Genomic DNA, 17,470 nt, shown 5'->3' with positions numbered 1-17,470 from the left:
TTGCACATGCTTCAGTCTCTTGAGAAAGTTCGCGGTCCCGCGGACCCTCCGACTTGAGTCTCGACGCAATTCTCGAGGCGTTTTGCTGCCAACAGTGAGGATAAACGTAATTGAATTTGATAACAACAATTCAACCGGTGAACTTGAAGAAATGAAGCCCTCAACATTGGACAGAACGCCCAGACTGGACCCTCTTCAAAAGTGGAATGCTAAAGTTCTAGAAACAGCGGAGCCGCAGAAAATCTCTTCTTCTCCTATGATTGGCCCGCTGCGAAAAATCTTCACCCAAATCAATCAAACAACACATGATCTCGCTTCTCGCTAGCGGCGCGCTAGCCAGCCAGCAGAATATAAAAAGCCTTCAATCCCCGTCCCATTTAGAAAATCAAGCGACTCTACGTGAGTTCCCCTCCCCCCTACATTGGGGATTCCCTCCTCTCTTCCGAGCATCTTTTGCTAACCTCCTTGCCTACAGTTCAAAGAATCACTTTAGAGTAGACGTCCCTCATTGAGCTCTTCTAAAGAGCCACATCCCCAACCCTTGCTGATGACTTCTATGTCCTCGATGCCCTAAAGTGAAACCGTGTTTACTTCCGCCTCGACCTTGCTTTCTTCGATACGACTTGTCTTCGGACGAGCTTGTGACGGGATTGCGCTGGTCTAGGGAGTGGTGATGATCTTGACCTTGTCGTGGCGTCTTGACTTCGGTCGGCCTGACTTGGTGGGTGTCGAGGAGGTCTGAAAGGCTTTCCTCTTTCTTGTTTTCACCTTGATGCTGGTGTTGCTTGTTTGAGATGGAATTTGTTGGGTTAGAAATCAATGCAATGAAAAATTTACCTGAACCTGATTACTCTTGCGTAGACCGTCGGAACTAAACTACCCACTACTTTCTCGGCTTGCCCGAATAAAAACTCTACCGCACCACATTTCGAATTGCAAGTCTTACAGGGTATCATAAAAGTCACAAATCCACGGGCCCGGTTCTCGACCGCAGTTGTCTCGTGCTGCCTGTCGCAACACTGCTCTTAGCTTGCTTCGACGTCGTCTCAGTCGTTGTCTTGTCAACCTTGCTCTTAACCACCGCCTTCTCCTTCCCTTTCTTCACCACTTTATGCGCAGTCGTCGACAACGTCTTCGTTTTCGTCTGGACCTTCGCCTTCGCAGTCGCCTTCCTCGCTCCATTACTAACCTCCCCCTTCGCCAACATCTCCACAACCGCCTTAACCCTCTCCTCCCTCTTACTAACCGGCGCAGTCTGCAACCGATGCAACACCCCATACCGATCCGACCGATTCAAGCCCTCCAGAAACTCCCTCGCCTTCTCATTCCCCACCTCCTTCAAGGCCTCCTCCAAATCCTTCGGAACCTCAATACTCGCCGGCCCATCATACGCCCTCTCCCACCGCCCATCCGCCTTTGCACTCTCCACAACCTCCATCCCCGCAGGCCTCATCCTCCCTTCCTCGATCAGCCGCGCAATCGTCGCGACGTTCTTCGCGGACCACATGCTCTTTGCGCGGCGCGGTGTGTACCGGACGGTCCAGTGGATTCCGTCGGCGAGCGAGTTTGCGCGGCCGTCGATCCAGCCGAAGCACAGGGCGACTTCGACGGCTTCGGGTGCGGTGATTGAGGGGATCCCGGAGGATTTCTTGGTGAGTTTGAGGTAGAGGCCGGGGAGGGTGCTGTGGTTGGTTTCGAGGAAGGATTCGAAGGAGGATGCGTCGGGGAAGGAGTGTGTTGGGAAGTTTTCTGGGGGTGTTGGTTGTTTTGGCTTAGGCATTGTGGATGCGGTGCGGAGGGTGAGTTGAGGGAGGGTTCGGGGGTGAAGGTGGGTGAGTAAGTGAGTTTGCAGAGAGTACAGCTTCTTTCGGTTCGGAAGGCGGAGAAGGGATGAGTAGAAAGGGCGCAACACGAGCTGTGTAGGCATCGAGGTCAGCTTGCGGTGTTCGGGGCCTCTTGGTTGAAATCAAGAAGCGCGCCTCAACTCCGATGCCAAGACACGCGGGAGTCTAGGCTGCGACGAAGGTCTAGGCTACAAAAGCAGGATTGTATTCTGATATTAAGGTAGGGTCTGTAGGTTATATCATTGATCCATTATCGTGATTATCGTACATCATTTCGTTTCTGCGGGCTTCTGCTCCGACGCAGTTGCATTTCCGCCTCCGCCATTACCACCACCCTTATCACCCCCTCCATCCTTATTCTTTTGACCACCTCTGCCTCGTCCACCGCGTCGTGAACGAGAGGACGTGGCGCCGCCACCTGTACCTCCTTCGCTAGGCTTCCCACCACCTGCTTTGCTGTTGCTATCCCCGCTCGGGTTGAGAGGTGGTTTGGCCTCGCCGCCGCGACCCTTCCCACGGCCTTTCTCCGCGCTTGGGTTTGCTTTCCTCTCTAGGACAACAACCTGGCTCTGTGCAACGGTGACTGGGCTAGCAGCGATTGCTTTCTGCAGTCCATCTGGCTGGGCGAAATCAACATAACCGAATCCTTTCTTCTTGTCAATTTCCACCTTCAGGACTTTACCGAATGGCGCAAAAGCAGTCTCGAGCAGAGGCTCAGTCACTCCTTGTGACGGGTTGGCGTGTTTGAGGAATGCCTGCGTCGCGGTGGAGGCGGCGGGTGTTGGTGGTGTAGGTGCCGAGGCTTGCTTGCCTCTTGATCTAGGGGCCCTGGCTGTAGACGTAGCTGGAGCTGGAGTGCTGGTTTCAGAACGTTGAGAGTTTGGTGTTTCGCTAGGTTGAGGAGTATTGCTCCGTTTCGCCTTGGTATCCTGAGCCGGACCTCTAGGTGATTTGGTAGGTGTCTCCTTCTTGGCCGTCTCTGAGGGGGGAGCAGCCTGATTTGCTCTGCCGTCACCATCGGCGGCAGCTCCCCGTCCACCTCTTCGACGATTGCTAGACGGTGCCAGTCCCAGGTCTCGCTGCAGTATTTTCCCAACGGCAGCTACGTTTCCACGTTCCCTCTTCCGCTCAGCAGCCGGTTGTGTCGGCTCCTTGGGTGAGTTTTGTGCTGTAGCCGCCTTGGCAGCTTGTTTGGAGGCCACATTAGCGGCCTGCTTGTTCGCAACTTTCACTGCCTCCTTCGTAGCCCTCTCGGTCCTCGACTTCTTCTCGGTCTTTTCAGCGTTGGCCGGCTGAGCAACTTCCTTCTCAGGTCGTTGCAGTAGCTTTTTCGACTGAACCTTTTCGGATTTTGATTCTCTTTCTGACCTGCCCCTAGATGACTTGTTTGCAGCTTCCTTTGCCTTGTTTGCTTTCTTCTCCTTGATGTATTGCACCAACGGAGTCGTCGTTATGGCTTCCTTCTTGTCTTCACCATCCGCGGTGGATTCTAGAGGCCCAGACTTCGTGATAGGTTGCGTAAGACTCTCGAGAAAAAGTATAAACTCCGGATCCTGGTCAATTGTTCCCTGACGGGCATCCTTGCGAACACGACTTCCAGGGATCTTGGCGTAAGGAGCAAATTCAAGGGTAGGAGGGCCGAGAAGAATAGGGTCGTTGGCGGTGTTGCGAGCGTCTATGAATGATGTCCCCCGGACTTTGTCCGAGAGAGGGCTGATATGATCGCTGGAGGAGACATTGATGTATGCGCGAGACGGGCGCGAGGGTTTGGCCGGGCTGTAAATCAGGTGTTAGCCACAAGTACTGCGAACAAACAAGGCCACTTACTCTTTCGAGACCTTCCCAGGTTTATATTGATACCAGCTAACCTTGCCAGCACCAAGCTTCCATTCCGCGCCCAGTGCGGTCTCGAATTCCTCCTGCGTCAATCCCGGTGGTAGACGCCGTACAAGTAACTTCAACCGCGGGGCTGCGGGCTTCGGTGCAGATTTGGCCGGAGAAGACGAGTTTTTCTGAGTCGCAGAGGCTGGAATTTGAAGTACGCCACCGGCCGACTTGGACAAAATCTGTGTCATGCTCGGCCTAACTTGACGGCCAAACGGGCCTGCGGCGTCGTATGAAATGAGTGGCTAGCAGCAAGACGAACTCGAATTAGGATTAAGAATGTTGCGTGAATTATTGAAAATCAGGAGGAATAGAGGAGAACCAGCTGACTGGATCTCAAACCTGAGATTTCCAGATGACTTTGGCCAGGAGGTGAAGCTGCTGAAATTCCCCGCTGACCACTGGGCAGCAAGTGCTCCACGCACGTGACCTAAATCCGCGATAACCACCAGCGCGCGGGGAAGCGTAAAGCGGACGACTCCAGCTTGAGTTGTGCAGTTTATATGTGCACAATCTCATGATCGCTGGTCTTTCAGCTTGATTCTGTTACTTTTTGTGCTCTATATTAAATTCTCGTTTTTCCTCTTTTGTCTTTACCGTCTTCATCATGACCGACAGTACGATCCCTCAGCCAGGACCAGCAAAGCTGAAACGCAATGCAGGGCCCGATGAGTGGCTGGAGGCGGCCAAAGACTGCAAGTACCTCTCGGAAGCGCATATGAAACAGCTTTGCGAGATTGTGAAGGAGTATATGATGGAAGGTGAGCTGCTTTTCTGGACCTGCGGGGTGATGTGCATTCTCGGAGCTAATATTCTGTGCGCGCCTAGAGTCGAATATTCAGCCCGTATCGACCCCGGTTACCATCTGCGGAGATATACACGGCCAATTCTATGATCTTCTAGAACTCTTCCGAGTTTCCGGCGGAATGCCAAACGAGTCTCATGTCGAAGCACCAAAGTCCGTGATTACGTCTGCCGATATCGAGCCTCCAACTATCACGGACCCGAAACTGCTGAAGAAATTAAAGAACCCGGGGGTAGAGGACGATGGCGACGAAGCAGCTTCGGATGCAGGTCAGCGAGAGCGTTCGTCGAGTTCGGGGTCTGCCACCATTGGCGTTAACCGCAATTTCGTCTTTCTCGGCGATTACGTGGATAGAGGGTACTTTAGTCTGGAGACATTGACGCTGCTTTTGTGTTTAAAGGCCAAGTAAGCTGGCTCAACCTCAATATTCTGGGAGGGTGCTGACATGGTTCAAGGTATCCTGACCGAGTAACGCTCGTTCGAGGCAACCACGAGTCCCGGCAAATCACACAGGTCTACGGTTTCTACGAGGAGTGCTTGCAAAAATACGGAAATGCGTCTGTATGGAAGGCTTGCTGTCAGGTTTTCGATTTCATGACGCTCGGCGCTATCATCGATGGGCGAGTGTTGTGTGTCCACGGAGGACTGAGCCCAGAAATCAGGACACTGGACCAAGTCCGGGTCGTCGCTAGAGCCCAAGAGATTCCGCACGAAGGTGCATTCTGTGATCTGGTCTGGTCGGACCCGGATGATGTTGAGACGTGGGCAGTGAGCCCACGTGGAGCTGGTAAGTCAGGCAACTCTCTTTTGTCGATGTTTGCTAATAAATCGCAGGCTGGCTGTTTGGCGACAAGGTGGCAGACGAGTTCTGCCATGTAAACGACCTTACCCTGATTGCTCGAGCCCACCAGCTCGTCAACGAGGGCTACAAGTATCACTTTTCGAACCAGAACGTGGTGACCGTATGGAGTGCGCCCAACTACTGCTACCGCTGCGGAAACCTGGCGTCTGTGTGTGAGATTGACGATGACTTGAAGCCGAATTTCAAGCTCTTCAGCGCCGTCGCGGACGACCAACGGCACGTTCCAACGACGCGCGGAGGGCGTAGCGAGTACTTCCTGTAAAACATGGCATCATCGTCTTTTTCTCGTTGTCTCTGCGTCCATTCGCCGCTCATGGCGAATAAGGCGTTTATTGCACCGGCGCTGGCGTTGGGAGGAGAATACCAGGATGTGTTTGGCCCTTCTTTGGCAGGCAGATGAGCATATGAGCATCTATATAATGATCTTAGAGCACGCTTAATGACACTTATTATGTTGGACGCAACTCATGCTGTGCATGTTTCGAAAACTTTGAGCTGCACTGTCTTTGAAATGCCGTGTCTGCAGCCGCCTCTTTAAAAGGTTTACCCATATTCCTCTGCTCCATTCGTTATTAACCATGAATAGGCACATTATTATCCTCGGCACCGCGTGGCGTCCTCCCCGGGATTGATTCCGGACATTCGGAACGCATCCCGAATCCCCTCCGAGGGCATAAAGTGCGGAGAGCAACAATCTTTAGCCAAACCACATTCGTTCCTCACTTGTATATATTATATTGATTCCCACCTCTGATACCCTTCACACCTTATCCCCGTTGGAAATATACCCTCCAACATAACACACAAAATGCCCCAACAAACCCCAGTCCTAATAATCGGCTCCGGCTCCGCAGGCCTCAGCGCCGCAACCTGGCTAGCTCGATACAACATTCCCTACCGAGTCCTCGAGCGCTCAGCAGGCCCCCTCAAACTCGGAAAAGCAGACGGAGTCCAATGCCGGACCGTCGAAATCTTCGAGTCCTTCGGCATGGGCGAGGAGCTACTCCGGGAGGCGTACCACGTACTCGAGGTGGGCTTCTGGGCGGATGATGGGAGTGGGAGTGTAAAGAGGACCGGGCGTACAGCAGATGTCCAGCCAGGGCTTTCGCATTGTCCGCATGTTATCCTTAACCAGGCGCGGATCAATGGGCTTTTTATTGAGAAGATGGAGGAGTTTGGGGGGAGGGGCGTCGAGTACGGGTGGGATGTTCACCAGGTTAGTGTGGAGAAGGAGGGGGAGTTTCCGGTGAGGGTTACGGCTCGGCGCGTGGATGAGACTGGAGTTGATGAGGGGGTAGAGGAGGTTTTTGAGGCGAAGTATGCGTTGGTATGTATCCTTCATTATTGAACAGGGATCATCTGAGTCTGACAGGAGCAGGCTTGTGATGGAGCACACAGTACAGTGCGTAAAGCCCTAGGATATAACATGATCGGAGACAGCACAGACGCCGTGTGGGGTGTAATGGACATGGTCCCACGCACCGACTTCCCCGACATCCGCAAGAAGGTCTCCATCCGCTCAAAAGCAGGCAACATGCTGATCATCCCACGGGAAGGCGAGAATTACAACTTGACCCGATTCTACATCGAGCTGCCGGCAGGTACGAAACCAAAAGACGTCAAGCTAGAAGACCTACAGCAAGCCGCGAGGAACATCTTCAGCCAGTACGAAATTGAGTTCACCGAGACGGTTTGGTGGTCGGCGTATGCCATCGGCCAGCGACACGCCGACTTCTTTCACAAAGACTATCGCGTTTTCCTTGCGGGCGATGCGTGCCACACGCACTCTCCGAAGGCCGGACAAGGTATGAATGTCAGCCTTCAGGATGGGTATAACATGGGCTGGAAGCTTGCGCATGTCCTTAAGGGCTTGGCTCCGCCGTCACTGCTGGAGACATATGTTCTGGAGCGGCAGAAGGTGGCTATTGACCTGATTAACTTTGACCGATACTTCTCGAAGTTGTTCTCGTCGGAGGGGAAGGCTTCGCCGGAGGAGTTTCAGGAGGGATTCATCAAGTCTGGAAAGTATACGGCTGGGCTGACAGCGAAGTACGATGAGTCTTCTATAACTTTGGACTTGTCGCTTTCGGACTCGTTGGCAAAGAACGTTGCTGTCGGGATGAGACTTCCGAGCTCTCAGGTAGTCAGACACTGCGACTCGAAACCGGTCCAGCTTGCTACAGCCCTTAAGTCTGACGGACGGTGGAGAGTGATGGTGTTCGCCGGGGATCTTAGCCTTCCTCAGAACAAGACGCGGCTTGATGCGGTAAGCTCGTCTAAGAGGCCCCCAGCATATCTCTTACTAACAGATTCCAGATTGGCGCCTATCTCAGCTCAAATGAAAGCCCTCTACAGACCTTCCGGCTGAACAATGATTGTGACAGCCTCATCGAGCCGATCCTCGTTGGATACGGCCCGCGACATCATGTCGAGCTCAACCAGATTCCTTCGGCATTCTATCCCATCACAGGCACGAACCAGATAAAAGGTGCGTCGCCCCATTTTTCAGGTCTCGAGATGAGCTAACAGATTGGTTAGACCTCCATAAGATCTTCTTCGACGACGAGAGCTACGACAAGAAGCACGGCCATCTGTACGACTATCTCGGAATCAGCCCCGAGAATGGCGTTATTGTTATAATTCGGCCTGACCAATGTGAGTTTCTTTCTCTAAAGTTGTTGATGTTTCGTTTGCTGACGGCTTCTCTAGATGTATCTTCGGTTATTGCCATCGATGACTATAAGCGGGTCGGAGAGTTCTTCAACGGCTGCCTTATTCCTCTGGAGAAACAGGGCTCTTTAACTGGCAGCAAATTATAAAACAAATTTCTTTCCTGTATATACGAAATTATGAGCACTAGAAGACTTCGGTGGATATACCTTCATTGAGAGAGTAATGTATTGAGGGCGACGATATATAGTGCTTAGCTTTAAGGCTGAATCAGATGTTGCACGAACTAAAGTCTAAAAGCGAATAAAAGCGAAGCCTAGCAGGCTGCTCTATTCCTTCTCAGCCTCAGTGATACAAATGAGCCTTCGTTTTCGGATTCCAAGAGGAACTGGCGTCAATTCCAAGCTGCAATTGGCGCATCGGCGCGCCTCACTCCGTACAGGCCTGAGTCACTCAGCAAATAGCCTCAGGCAAACTTGTTCTAGACAACAGTACATAAAAGAGGTCAATCTCTCATGTTTTAAAAGATACCCCTCTGAGAAAAAGAGCAAAGAACCGCAAAAATGGCCCTCAAATTCAACTACACCGTCGCCCCGCACCTGGAAGAATTCAACCTCCCATTTGCAGCCTTCCGCGCCACAAAACCACAATACACCCACTTTATAGGCGGCGGCCTTATCTTCTCAAGATCTCCGAGTCTCCCAAGAGGCCGCGACAGACCGCTAGACGATAGTAGCGACACCCTCCGCGTTCTGCTCCTGCAGCGCGCCCTCCACGATGCTTACCCCGGAGCTTGGGAGGGGCCCGGTGGCTCATGTGAAGACGAAGACGAGACGCTTCTGTATGGCGTCGCACGCGAAGTCTTTGAGGAATCTGGACTGCGCGTCTCGCGGTTCGTCGAGCTTGTTGCGACGGATGAGTGGGTGAAGGTGAAGCCCGATCAAGTGATCCGGGCGAAGAAGTACACGTTCCTCGTGGAGATTGAGGAGGGAGTCCCTGCTGTCCCTGATTCTATTACTGGCACTGGAGATGAGGGGAAGGAGGGGGATGGAGTTCCGGCTGATAAGCTGGCTAATGGGAATGTTGATAGTGGGTTGGCGAGGCGCTGGGAGGATTTGGTCGTGCTGGATCCAGAGGAGCATCGGGACTTTGAGTGGGCTACTGAGGAGGAGGTTAGAGTCGGTGTTGAGACTGGGGAAGGGAGATATCAGTCGTTTGCGAAGCATGGGCCGCATATATTGGAGGGGTTTCGCATTTTGAGGGAGTTAGCTGCTAAGTAGCCATGATGGCTTTTTAGGGAATACTAGAATGAGGACTAGATTTCTACGACTGAATGATCTACTCAATATCGTTAAATTTACTTTTCTCCACTGTCCAAGACTTGATGAATGTTTGCTGCCTCTATACAAAATATTGATGCCTGAGGTGTCAGAGAAAGTGTGGGAACCAATGGCAGGCAGCCGATCGATAATCCTGATTCTTGAATCAGAGAATCAATCTTTTTCCTTTGAAACTTGTCACTCGCAAGCCAAAGCATTTATCGGTCGACACCTACTCCTACTGTCGCCGGAGGCTTGGACCGTCCAAAGTGCAATGATTCATTCATACTAACCTCACCCTCCTCATCGGATCCCTCATTTCGAAGGCCACGACCGACCCCACAGCTCAATTTCGCAGACCCCTCACCACTGCCATGGCCGAGTCTACAGCGTCAGATGGTGAGATCTATACCCCCGTCTCCTACCGGTCGACTTAAGGGTAATCGCTGACTTATTATTCAGGGCTTCTGGCCCTTTGGCATTCTTTCCGCCTCCCCTTGCTCATCGCCCTCGCCACAGGTTTAGCCATCCTCCGCCTCCGTCGCGTGCTCCAAACCCGGTCGAAGGCCGCTACAGCTTCATCAATCCCCTCGTCCCCGCGCGGTCTGTCCCCGGAAAAGAAGCCGAGACTCGATGACTTGCCGAGCGCAGTTGAGAAGAAAGACACAAAGGCGTTAGACAGCGGCCGCATCTCGCCCAAACCCGCGGTGGGACCGAAGAGAGTGACGGGCAAGAAGCCGATAAAGACTGCCGGACGACGTACAGACGCAGCACCCGCCGAGGAGGAGCAGCCTGTGACATTCATTCAACCGATCATATTCTGGGCATCGTTGACTGGAAGTACCGAGCGATATGCAAAGGTGCTGCTGGAGGACCTGCGTGCGGCGGCGCAGACCAAGACCGATCCTGAGAACCGCGAACGCGGCCTTCTGCCACCGCAGATTCACGATCTAGCTGAAGTCGATTATGATGACTACTTTACCACGGCCCCGAAGCCCCCGTCTACCTCGCCCGGTACGCGCTATGTCTATCTTTTCCTGATCCCCTCCTACAACATCGACACCATTCTCGACACATTCCTCGCACACCTCGACGAGACCCATCACGATTTCCGCATTGATACGGGATCTTTGTCGTCTCTTGCTGGATATGCAGTGTTTGGCTTCGGGGATAAAGAAGGATGGCCGACGGAAGAGGAAGGGTTCTGCTCGCAGGCTAAAGAGCTTGACAGATGGATGGCTAAACTTTCTAACAAGAGGCGCGCCTATCCTCTCGGATTTGGAGACGTGAAGAGTGATGCCCAGGCAGCTCTGAAAGAGTGGACGGAGGGTGTGCAGGATATCCTGGGCGATATCGTTGAACATGGAAGTCTAGGAGAAGGTGTTCCTGGCAGTGGCGATCCACTAGAAAGTGACGAAGAAGAGTCCGACGACGAGGAGTCTGATCAAAGCAAATCGAAGATCCGCAACGGGAGAAAGCCTCAGGCGGTTGTCGATCTGGAGGATATCAAGATGGGCGCTGATGCCCAAGTTGGTGGCTCGCCCATTCCAGTAGATTTCACGACTGCCGGGGCATCTCAGGCTATTCAGCCTACTGAGAAAGAAATGGTCCCCAAGACATCGCCAACCTATACTTCCCTCACAAAGCAAGGATACACAATTGTCGGATCCCATTCTGGTGTCAAGATTTGCCGCTGGACAAAGTCTGCGCTCCGAGGGCGCGGATCGTGCTACAAGTTTTCGTTCTATGGTATTAGATCGCACCTTTGCATGGAAGCAACACCCTCTCTTTCCTGCAGTAACAAGTGCATCTTCTGCTGGAGACACGGCACAAACCCTGTGGGCACCACCTGGCGCTGGAAGGTCGACTCGCCAGATCTAATCTTTGACGGCATCAAAGAAGGCCACTACAAAAAGATCAAACAGATGCGCGGCGTCCCCGGTGTCCGCGCCGAGCGCTTCGCAGAGGCCATGCGCATCAGACACTGCGCCCTCAGCCTCGTCGGCGAACCCATCTTCTACCCTCATATCGACCCCTTCCTCGACCTCCTCCACTCCGAACACATTTCCAGCTTCCTCGTCTGCAACGCGCAGCACCCCGACCAACTGGAAACACTCAACCGTGTCACACAGCTCTACGTCTCGATCGATGCCAGCAACCGCGAGAGCCTCCGCAAAATCGACCGCCCTTTGCACCGCGACTTCTGGGAACGCTTCCAGCGCTGCCTCGACATTCTCCGCGAGAAGCGCCACGTGCAGCGCACAGTCTTCCGCCTGACCCTCGTCAAGGGCTTCAACATCGATGACGAGGTCGTCGGCTACGCGAACCTCGTTGAAAAGGCTCTCCCCTGCTTCATCGAAATCAAGGGCGTCACATACTGCGGCACAAGCACCAGCGCCGGCGCGGGGCTAACAATGCAAAACGTCCCCTTTTACGAAGAAATCCAGGAATTCGTCCTATCTCTAAACAAAGAACTCGAGCGCCGCGGCCTCGACTATGGAATCGCCGCCGAGCACGCACATAGTTGCTGCGCCTTACTCGCATCGCGACGGTTCTACGTCAACGGCAAGTGGCACTCGCGCATCGACTACCCGCGCTTCTTCGAGTTGCTCGAACGCGAGAAGGCAGATGGAACGACGTTCCGGCCTGAGGATTACATGATGGAGACGGCGGAATGGGCGCTCTGGGGCAATGGCGGGTTCGATCCGAATGATGAGCGTGTGTACGCCAAGGGGAAGAAGAAGGCGCTCAAAGCGGCGGAGCCGGCAGCGGCAGCAGAAGCAGAAGCGGAGGCATAAAGATCCCACTCATTGCGTGCGTGCCTCCTTTGCCTGTATCTTTCAAGGTTTGCCAGGTCCAATGTGATATGATACGAGTTATAAAAGTACATATGAGAACCAAACAATTCATGATTCTATACAAAACGTCGCCGCTCAATGCAAACACCTGTAAGATATCTATGTGAAAGCAGATATCAGGATCTTAGTGGATATTAAGTAATGCAAGCAGGGTATTCTAGGTATAGGCTTGTAGTAACCAAGCAGTCTATGCTTCCTTTGAAAGGTACGTGCTTGTGGCTACCATGATGCCACTCATGTAGAGGTTGTTATAATAGCTAGAAGCAAACACCACTAGGAATGGTGTGCTCATAACCATGGTTATAGCTCTTTGTGATGGGCTACCTCTAGACCTACTTGGCTGTTCTTGGGATCTAGGACGTGCTTGGTGGATGAAGCTGAAAGATTAACTATATCCTCCACCCAGGAAATGTCTAAAATAGTCATATCTTAGCATCTAGTGTGGTATTATATATCTATGTGGTAGTTTCTACATATGATTACAACCTATTCTGTTAGCTTGGTAGCCCTATACTATGGTAACTAATCTTTATAGAGAACACTTTCTAGGAAGGACTTTTTTTACTCAAATAACAATCCAAAGTTAGAACTAGAGCAAATAACCAAATGTAGAATAGCCAAATGTAGAATAGCCATATATAGTCAGTCCACAACATTTTCTTTCTTCGTTTTTCCTCTTTGCCTTTCACCCTTCTCTTGGACCGCGTTGGTTATAGACAGCAATGGTGGTTTACTTACACATTATCATAGTAAATTCTAGAGAGTTACCTACAGGATCTTGTTTGTACTTGGAACGAAATTAACCTGGTTCTCTGACTCAAGCTTATAAGTACATACTCAGAAACTAATAGTTCCTCGCCCCTCAGCAATTTGGGAGACAATCCAGTAATAAAAACAATTCATGGCTGGTTCATGTGGCTATCCTCTGTAACCTGTAGTGAGACCGTGGTGTCGACGGGATAAACAGGGGTGGAAGACGTGGATTTGCGGTAGAGAGGCTATGTATTCCTGAAGACCATGAATGCATTATTGTTGCCCGTGTGATGGATGATTTGCTGCGGATGGCAGTGCTTATCTGCTTATAATCACAACCTTCTAGCTGCTTACCTTCCTATCACACCCCTGACTCTCTCCCTCTAAGCATTAAGGTGGGTCAAGACATAAATGTCGAAGATGTGTCTTAGAGCCAACCTCGTCTTCTGCTAGCTCGCCTGCGTGGATGTAGTTTTCTGAATTGTCAGCGGACTAATACCATGAACAAGCCGTGCTCCTCCAGGCAGTATCTAGGTTGAACCGCGTGAGTTAGCGGATAGTAAGAAACAATCAGGATTGAGGCTCCTAGATTTTCCATGTTAGTCGGGATTTCTCTTAGACTTATCAGCACGAATGCATGCATACTAGAGAAAACCATTCAAGAGTAACTCTACAAAGTCTTGCCCGCGGAGAATGGGACATTATTTAAAGGTAGCTAACCCCTCAACTCGATGTCCATGAGCCAGTTGCCTGACTGCCCTGTAACGCGTCGCCAGGGCGAACGGATCAAACGACCGTAGCAAACGGAGTCTGTGAGAGAAGAAGCTTGATTCTCTATGGAAGCTATTTAGCGACAGGAGAATTAACGTAATTCCCGGTCGATCTGCTCACCCCGGTCAATCCGATCAGCAGCTAATATTATAGTTTATAATAGATAGTATAAGTATATCTAAATTCTATATATAGTTCTAGTTAGTATTATAGGTTAATATACCCTTCTTTACTATTATAAGCTCACGGACAACACTAGTAGACCTGGCGGATTCCATAGAGACGAAGCTGCGAGAGGCGTGGAAGGCTGCGGAGGCTACATAGTCCAGATCAGGATGTTTGTTTGTACATAGTGCAATGATGCTACTATTGGTGTCACCTCTGCTCGGCTACATATCTGAGGCGTTCATTTCAGAGACTCCGTTGGTGGATGTCTAAGGAATCTGTGCTATCCTAAATATATAGAATGAAATAGGTCTGGTTTTGCAAACCGCGAGGTTGATGTTAGTCATAGTATCCACTGCCCATATACTAAACTCGACGAATTGTCTTCAAACCTGCATCTGCTCACGAAGCCCGAGTCCTGCGCATGACTAGACGACCGCTCACCTGGTCATGTCCATTCTACACCATATTCTGTTGGTAGGGGTAGACTCACCATCTTCAGAAATAGTTAAAATAATCTCGTACCAAGTCAATGACTAAGGATAAGGCCTGCAAATCGTTCGATGAATTGATCAAAAGAGGAAAACCACAAAGGATGGTAATTTGAGTCGAATGCACCCGCCAACGTGAGACGAAAGACACGACATGAAAATATTTGCGCATAGTGACTGCGTCCCAATGGACTCGTTAGGGTTGACAACGAATGTGTCCGGAAGGGAGTCAAACTGAAATGAGACAGTGGCCGGCTGCACCAGAGTACATACAGGTGGGACACCAGGGCTACAGCCCTTGCGTACCCCTAGAGTCTTGATGCATAATACGCTGTACATCACCACCACGGTAACGTGTCCGCCGAGCAACGATCCTCACCGCTACTATTGTTCGAAAGCCTTCTGGTCCCTTTCATATTTCAAACAATCTGCCTTGATCGAAAAGCACTCTTGACTTCAAGTACTGAAGGTGCAATCATCAAGGTTACCAGCCAACTATCTGCCTCGAAATGACCCTCACAGCTCCCCTCATCACTGTCTTTGGCGCAACCGGTAACCAAGGCGGTGCCGTGGCCCGCTCGCTGCTACAGAACCCATCCTTCAAGGTTCGAGCTCTGACGCGCAATCCCAACTCACCGGCAAGCCAGGCGTTGGCTACACAGGGAGCTGAGGTCCGTCAGGCTGATGGCTTTAGCAGTGAGTCAATGGTGAACGCCTTCTCTGGGTCATGGGGTGCGTTTGTGAATATCAACTCTGATGACAAGGTAAGTCACCCAATCTAGTATTTTAGAGTAAATCTGACTATGAACACAGGCCTTCAAACAAGGCGGCCCGACCGAGTTCGACATGGGCAAGACCATCGTGGATGCCGCTGCACAGGCCGGAGTCAGCCACTTCATTTTCAGCACTGGTCCCGACTGCCTCACGCTTACGGGGGGTAAGGTTAGAATGAATGCGGCAGACAGTAAGCCACTCTGAACCCCAACTGGAGGTGCAAAAGTAACCTAAGGCCAGTGAAGTACAAAATCGAACAATACGCCCGGCAGATCTCCTGCTTCGAAACCGTCAGTTTTATCTGCGCCTCATGGTTTTTCGAGAACTTCCTCATCAAAGAAATCGCCCCCATCTTCGGCGGATTCCCTTTTATCCCCGACACAGATGGCTACCTCACGCTCATCGCGCCGAAATGGGGCGGCAAGGAAGACGTCCCCTTCATCGCCATGTCTGACGACTTTGGCGACATCGTCCAGGGCATGTTTCTTGATCCCGAAGCAGTCAAGGGCCAGGTCGTCCACGGATGCAGCGACATCTGCAGCTTTGATCAGCTGGTAGGCACGTTTGAGGAAGTTAGCGGGTGTAGAGCGCGCTTTAGGCCGCTGCCGAGTTGGGAGGCATTTGATACGCATGGGATTTCCGAGTTGGATGATACAAAGGCCATGTTTGGGTTTACGCAGAATAATGCAGGGAAGTATTTTGGGCCTGAGCCGTCGGAGAAGGAGACGGCGGGGAGGCTTAAGCTTAAGACTTCTGTGGCGTTGGGGAGGCCCAAGGGGGAGCAGCAGCTAATGAGTGTTGAGCGATGGTGTCGAAAGCACTTTTCTTTGCGGTAAGCTAGGGAGGGATGGGAATCGAGTAGTGGGATAGATAGATAGATGGCTCCTTCCGCTTACACCCCTTCTTTATTCTGGCAAACGTGGTATGGGACGCTTCACTGGATCATCCGGCTAGATGCATGTACGTACTCTGCTAATAACAGATTGGTCCTCGTAGTATTACTCTCTGTTAAAGAGTTATTCTTCGGAGGTTCGACCCATCCAACCTGACCATAATGACGGCCACGACCAGCCTCACCGATGTCCTGATTGTCCGAGCAGTACGTCAAGTACCACCCCAGTTCCACCATGCATCGTACCATACCTTAGTAAACGGCTAATATTCAAACCCAGGGGCCTTCAGGGTAAGCGGTTCCCTCGAACATCATTCCCGAGACCATGCCAATTACGGGGGGTTTATCCATGCTGGCCGTGGCACTATCCCTAGCGCAGCTGGGTACCGAATTTCGTATTATCGAGAAACGAGCAGACGAACCTAGAGTGGAATAGGAGGACGAGTGAGAACTCACCTTAAGTTACTAGGGAAATGAGGTAGAGTGTTACTAACCATCCATCGCATGGTAAGCTAAATCCTAAGATGATGGAGATATTCGAGACCTGGAGGATCTACTATCGGGTGCGTGTGCTCTAGACGCCCGCGATATATCTAACCATGTGGTCTTGGTACTAGGATGGGAAGCTAGGGAGGATGGTTTGGTATCCTGTTAACTAGCTCTTGGAGTTCGGTGCGTGGGCTTACTAAAAAGGATTAGTTACGCCGTATGCTGAGATAGTGAGTAGATGGACACATGGGACGCTATAGCAGAGACCCGTGGAGGAGATCATGGCTAAGCGTGTTGCAGATTGATGCTAGCGAAGTTGGGCTTCCCGCGGCTTACGCGTGCATGGTCTAGCTTCGGCAGTTTTAGGGAGAGAAGGTCCTGAATAAGATGGTCTAAGCCAAGTATTTGATTGGGGCGGATGGTACAAGGTCCGTGATGAGATAGTTGGTTGGCATTATTAGCATGTCTGGAGAGCAAGGGCCCTTGATATGGGGTGTGATGGGCTCTGAAGGGAGTTCTGACTATCTAGAGTGAAATCTTCTAATTAACTGGATTAGCCTGTTCAGGCTAAGCTGTGATAATGACTAGCCTTGAAGCAACATGGTAATACGAAATGACGGCGATGGTGCTATTGACTTTGTGTGTTGGGGACAAAGGCTTGTGCGTATGTATGTGAAGCCGAGGGGATGCGCCTTCGTCGCGAGAGGACGTCACGCTAGAGGTTAGTATTGAAAAATGCTGATACATAATCCGACCGTATAAGGTGAGACCTTGCCGAATGGGTATCTATAAAGGATGGCCTGATGCTGTCTGTCTTCGTATCTAGCGCGAGGTCCGCCACTAGTTGGGTAGGTAATGTAATACGAACCGCCCTTCTAGCGAATGCAAAGCTA

The 17,470-nt window shown here is 51.4% G+C and overlaps 7 protein-coding genes across 7 annotated transcripts; 5 read left to right on the top strand and 2 right to left on the bottom strand.

Moving 5' to 3' along the window:
- Positions 1-772: 772 nt before the first annotated feature.
- BJX68DRAFT_232628 (YdeI/OmpD-associated family protein) lies at positions 773-2,047 on the bottom strand. The gene has a single exon (XM_071039517.1). It carries the CDS (start codon positions 1,925-1,927, stop codon positions 962-964), a length of 966 nt encoding a protein of 321 aa, XP_070901162.1. The 5' UTR covers positions 1,928-2,047; the 3' UTR covers positions 773-961.
- On the bottom strand, positions 2,048-4,100 carry BJX68DRAFT_232627 (putative nonsense-mediated mRNA decay protein Upf3). Its single transcript, XM_071039516.1, has 2 exons — positions 3,672-4,100; positions 2,048-3,620 (listed from the first exon to the last, which is right to left on the bottom strand). Exons 1-2 carry the CDS (start codon positions 3,917-3,919, stop codon positions 2,114-2,116), a joined length of 1,755 nt encoding a protein of 584 aa, XP_070901161.1. The 5' UTR covers positions 3,920-4,100; the 3' UTR covers positions 2,048-2,113.
- Positions 4,101-4,200: 100 nt separating this feature from the next.
- On the top strand, positions 4,201-5,859 carry sitA (TOR signaling pathway phosphatase SitA). Its single transcript, XM_071039515.1, has 4 exons — positions 4,201-4,489; positions 4,557-4,938; positions 4,989-5,320; positions 5,368-5,859. The coding sequence occupies exons 1-4, from the start codon at positions 4,336-4,338 to the stop codon at positions 5,655-5,657; spliced, it is 1,158 nt and encodes a 385-aa protein (XP_070901160.1). The 5' UTR covers positions 4,201-4,335; the 3' UTR covers positions 5,658-5,859.
- Positions 5,860-6,203: 344 nt separating this feature from the next.
- BJX68DRAFT_264744 (putative phenol 2-monooxygenase) lies at positions 6,204-8,214 on the top strand (the record flags this gene model as incomplete). The annotated part of the gene is made up of 5 exons (XM_071045043.1): positions 6,204-6,722; positions 6,774-7,661; positions 7,712-7,883; positions 7,934-8,050; positions 8,105-8,214. The coding sequence occupies 5 exons, from the start codon at positions 6,204-6,206 to the stop codon at positions 8,212-8,214; spliced, it is 1,806 nt and encodes a 601-aa protein (XP_070901159.1).
- A 251-nt stretch (positions 8,215-8,465) lies between these two features.
- Positions 8,466-9,493, top strand: BJX68DRAFT_37872 (NUDIX hydrolase). Its single transcript, XM_071049061.1, has one exon. It carries the CDS (start codon positions 8,629-8,631, stop codon positions 9,343-9,345), a length of 717 nt encoding a protein of 238 aa, XP_070901158.1. The 5' UTR covers positions 8,466-8,628; the 3' UTR covers positions 9,346-9,493.
- Positions 9,494-9,580: 87 nt separating this feature from the next.
- Positions 9,581-12,303, top strand: BJX68DRAFT_232622 (flavodoxin and radical SAM domain protein). Its single transcript, XM_071039514.1, has 2 exons — positions 9,581-9,783; positions 9,847-12,303. Exons 1-2 carry the CDS (start codon positions 9,759-9,761, stop codon positions 12,180-12,182), a joined length of 2,361 nt encoding a protein of 786 aa, XP_070901157.1. The 5' UTR covers positions 9,581-9,758; the 3' UTR covers positions 12,183-12,303.
- A 2,628-nt stretch (positions 12,304-14,931) lies between these two features.
- Positions 14,932-16,032, top strand: BJX68DRAFT_264742 (NmrA/HSCARG family protein; the record flags this gene model as incomplete). Its single annotated transcript, XM_071045042.1, has 3 exons — positions 14,932-15,186; positions 15,236-15,386; positions 15,437-16,032. 3 exons carry the CDS (start codon positions 14,932-14,934, stop codon positions 16,030-16,032), a joined length of 1,002 nt encoding a protein of 333 aa, XP_070901156.1.
- Positions 16,033-17,470: the final 1,438 nt, after the last annotated feature.

This window comes from Aspergillus pseudodeflectus (genome assembly GCF_044049435.1).
Source record: "Aspergillus pseudodeflectus strain CBS 756.74 chromosome Unknown BJX68scaffold_12, whole genome shotgun sequence".
In the NCBI taxonomy this organism is placed as follows: domain Eukaryota; kingdom Fungi; phylum Ascomycota; class Eurotiomycetes; order Eurotiales; family Aspergillaceae; genus Aspergillus; species Aspergillus pseudodeflectus.
The sequence above is the reverse complement of the archived record's forward strand: the minus strand, read 5'-3'. Positions and strand labels throughout refer to the sequence as shown.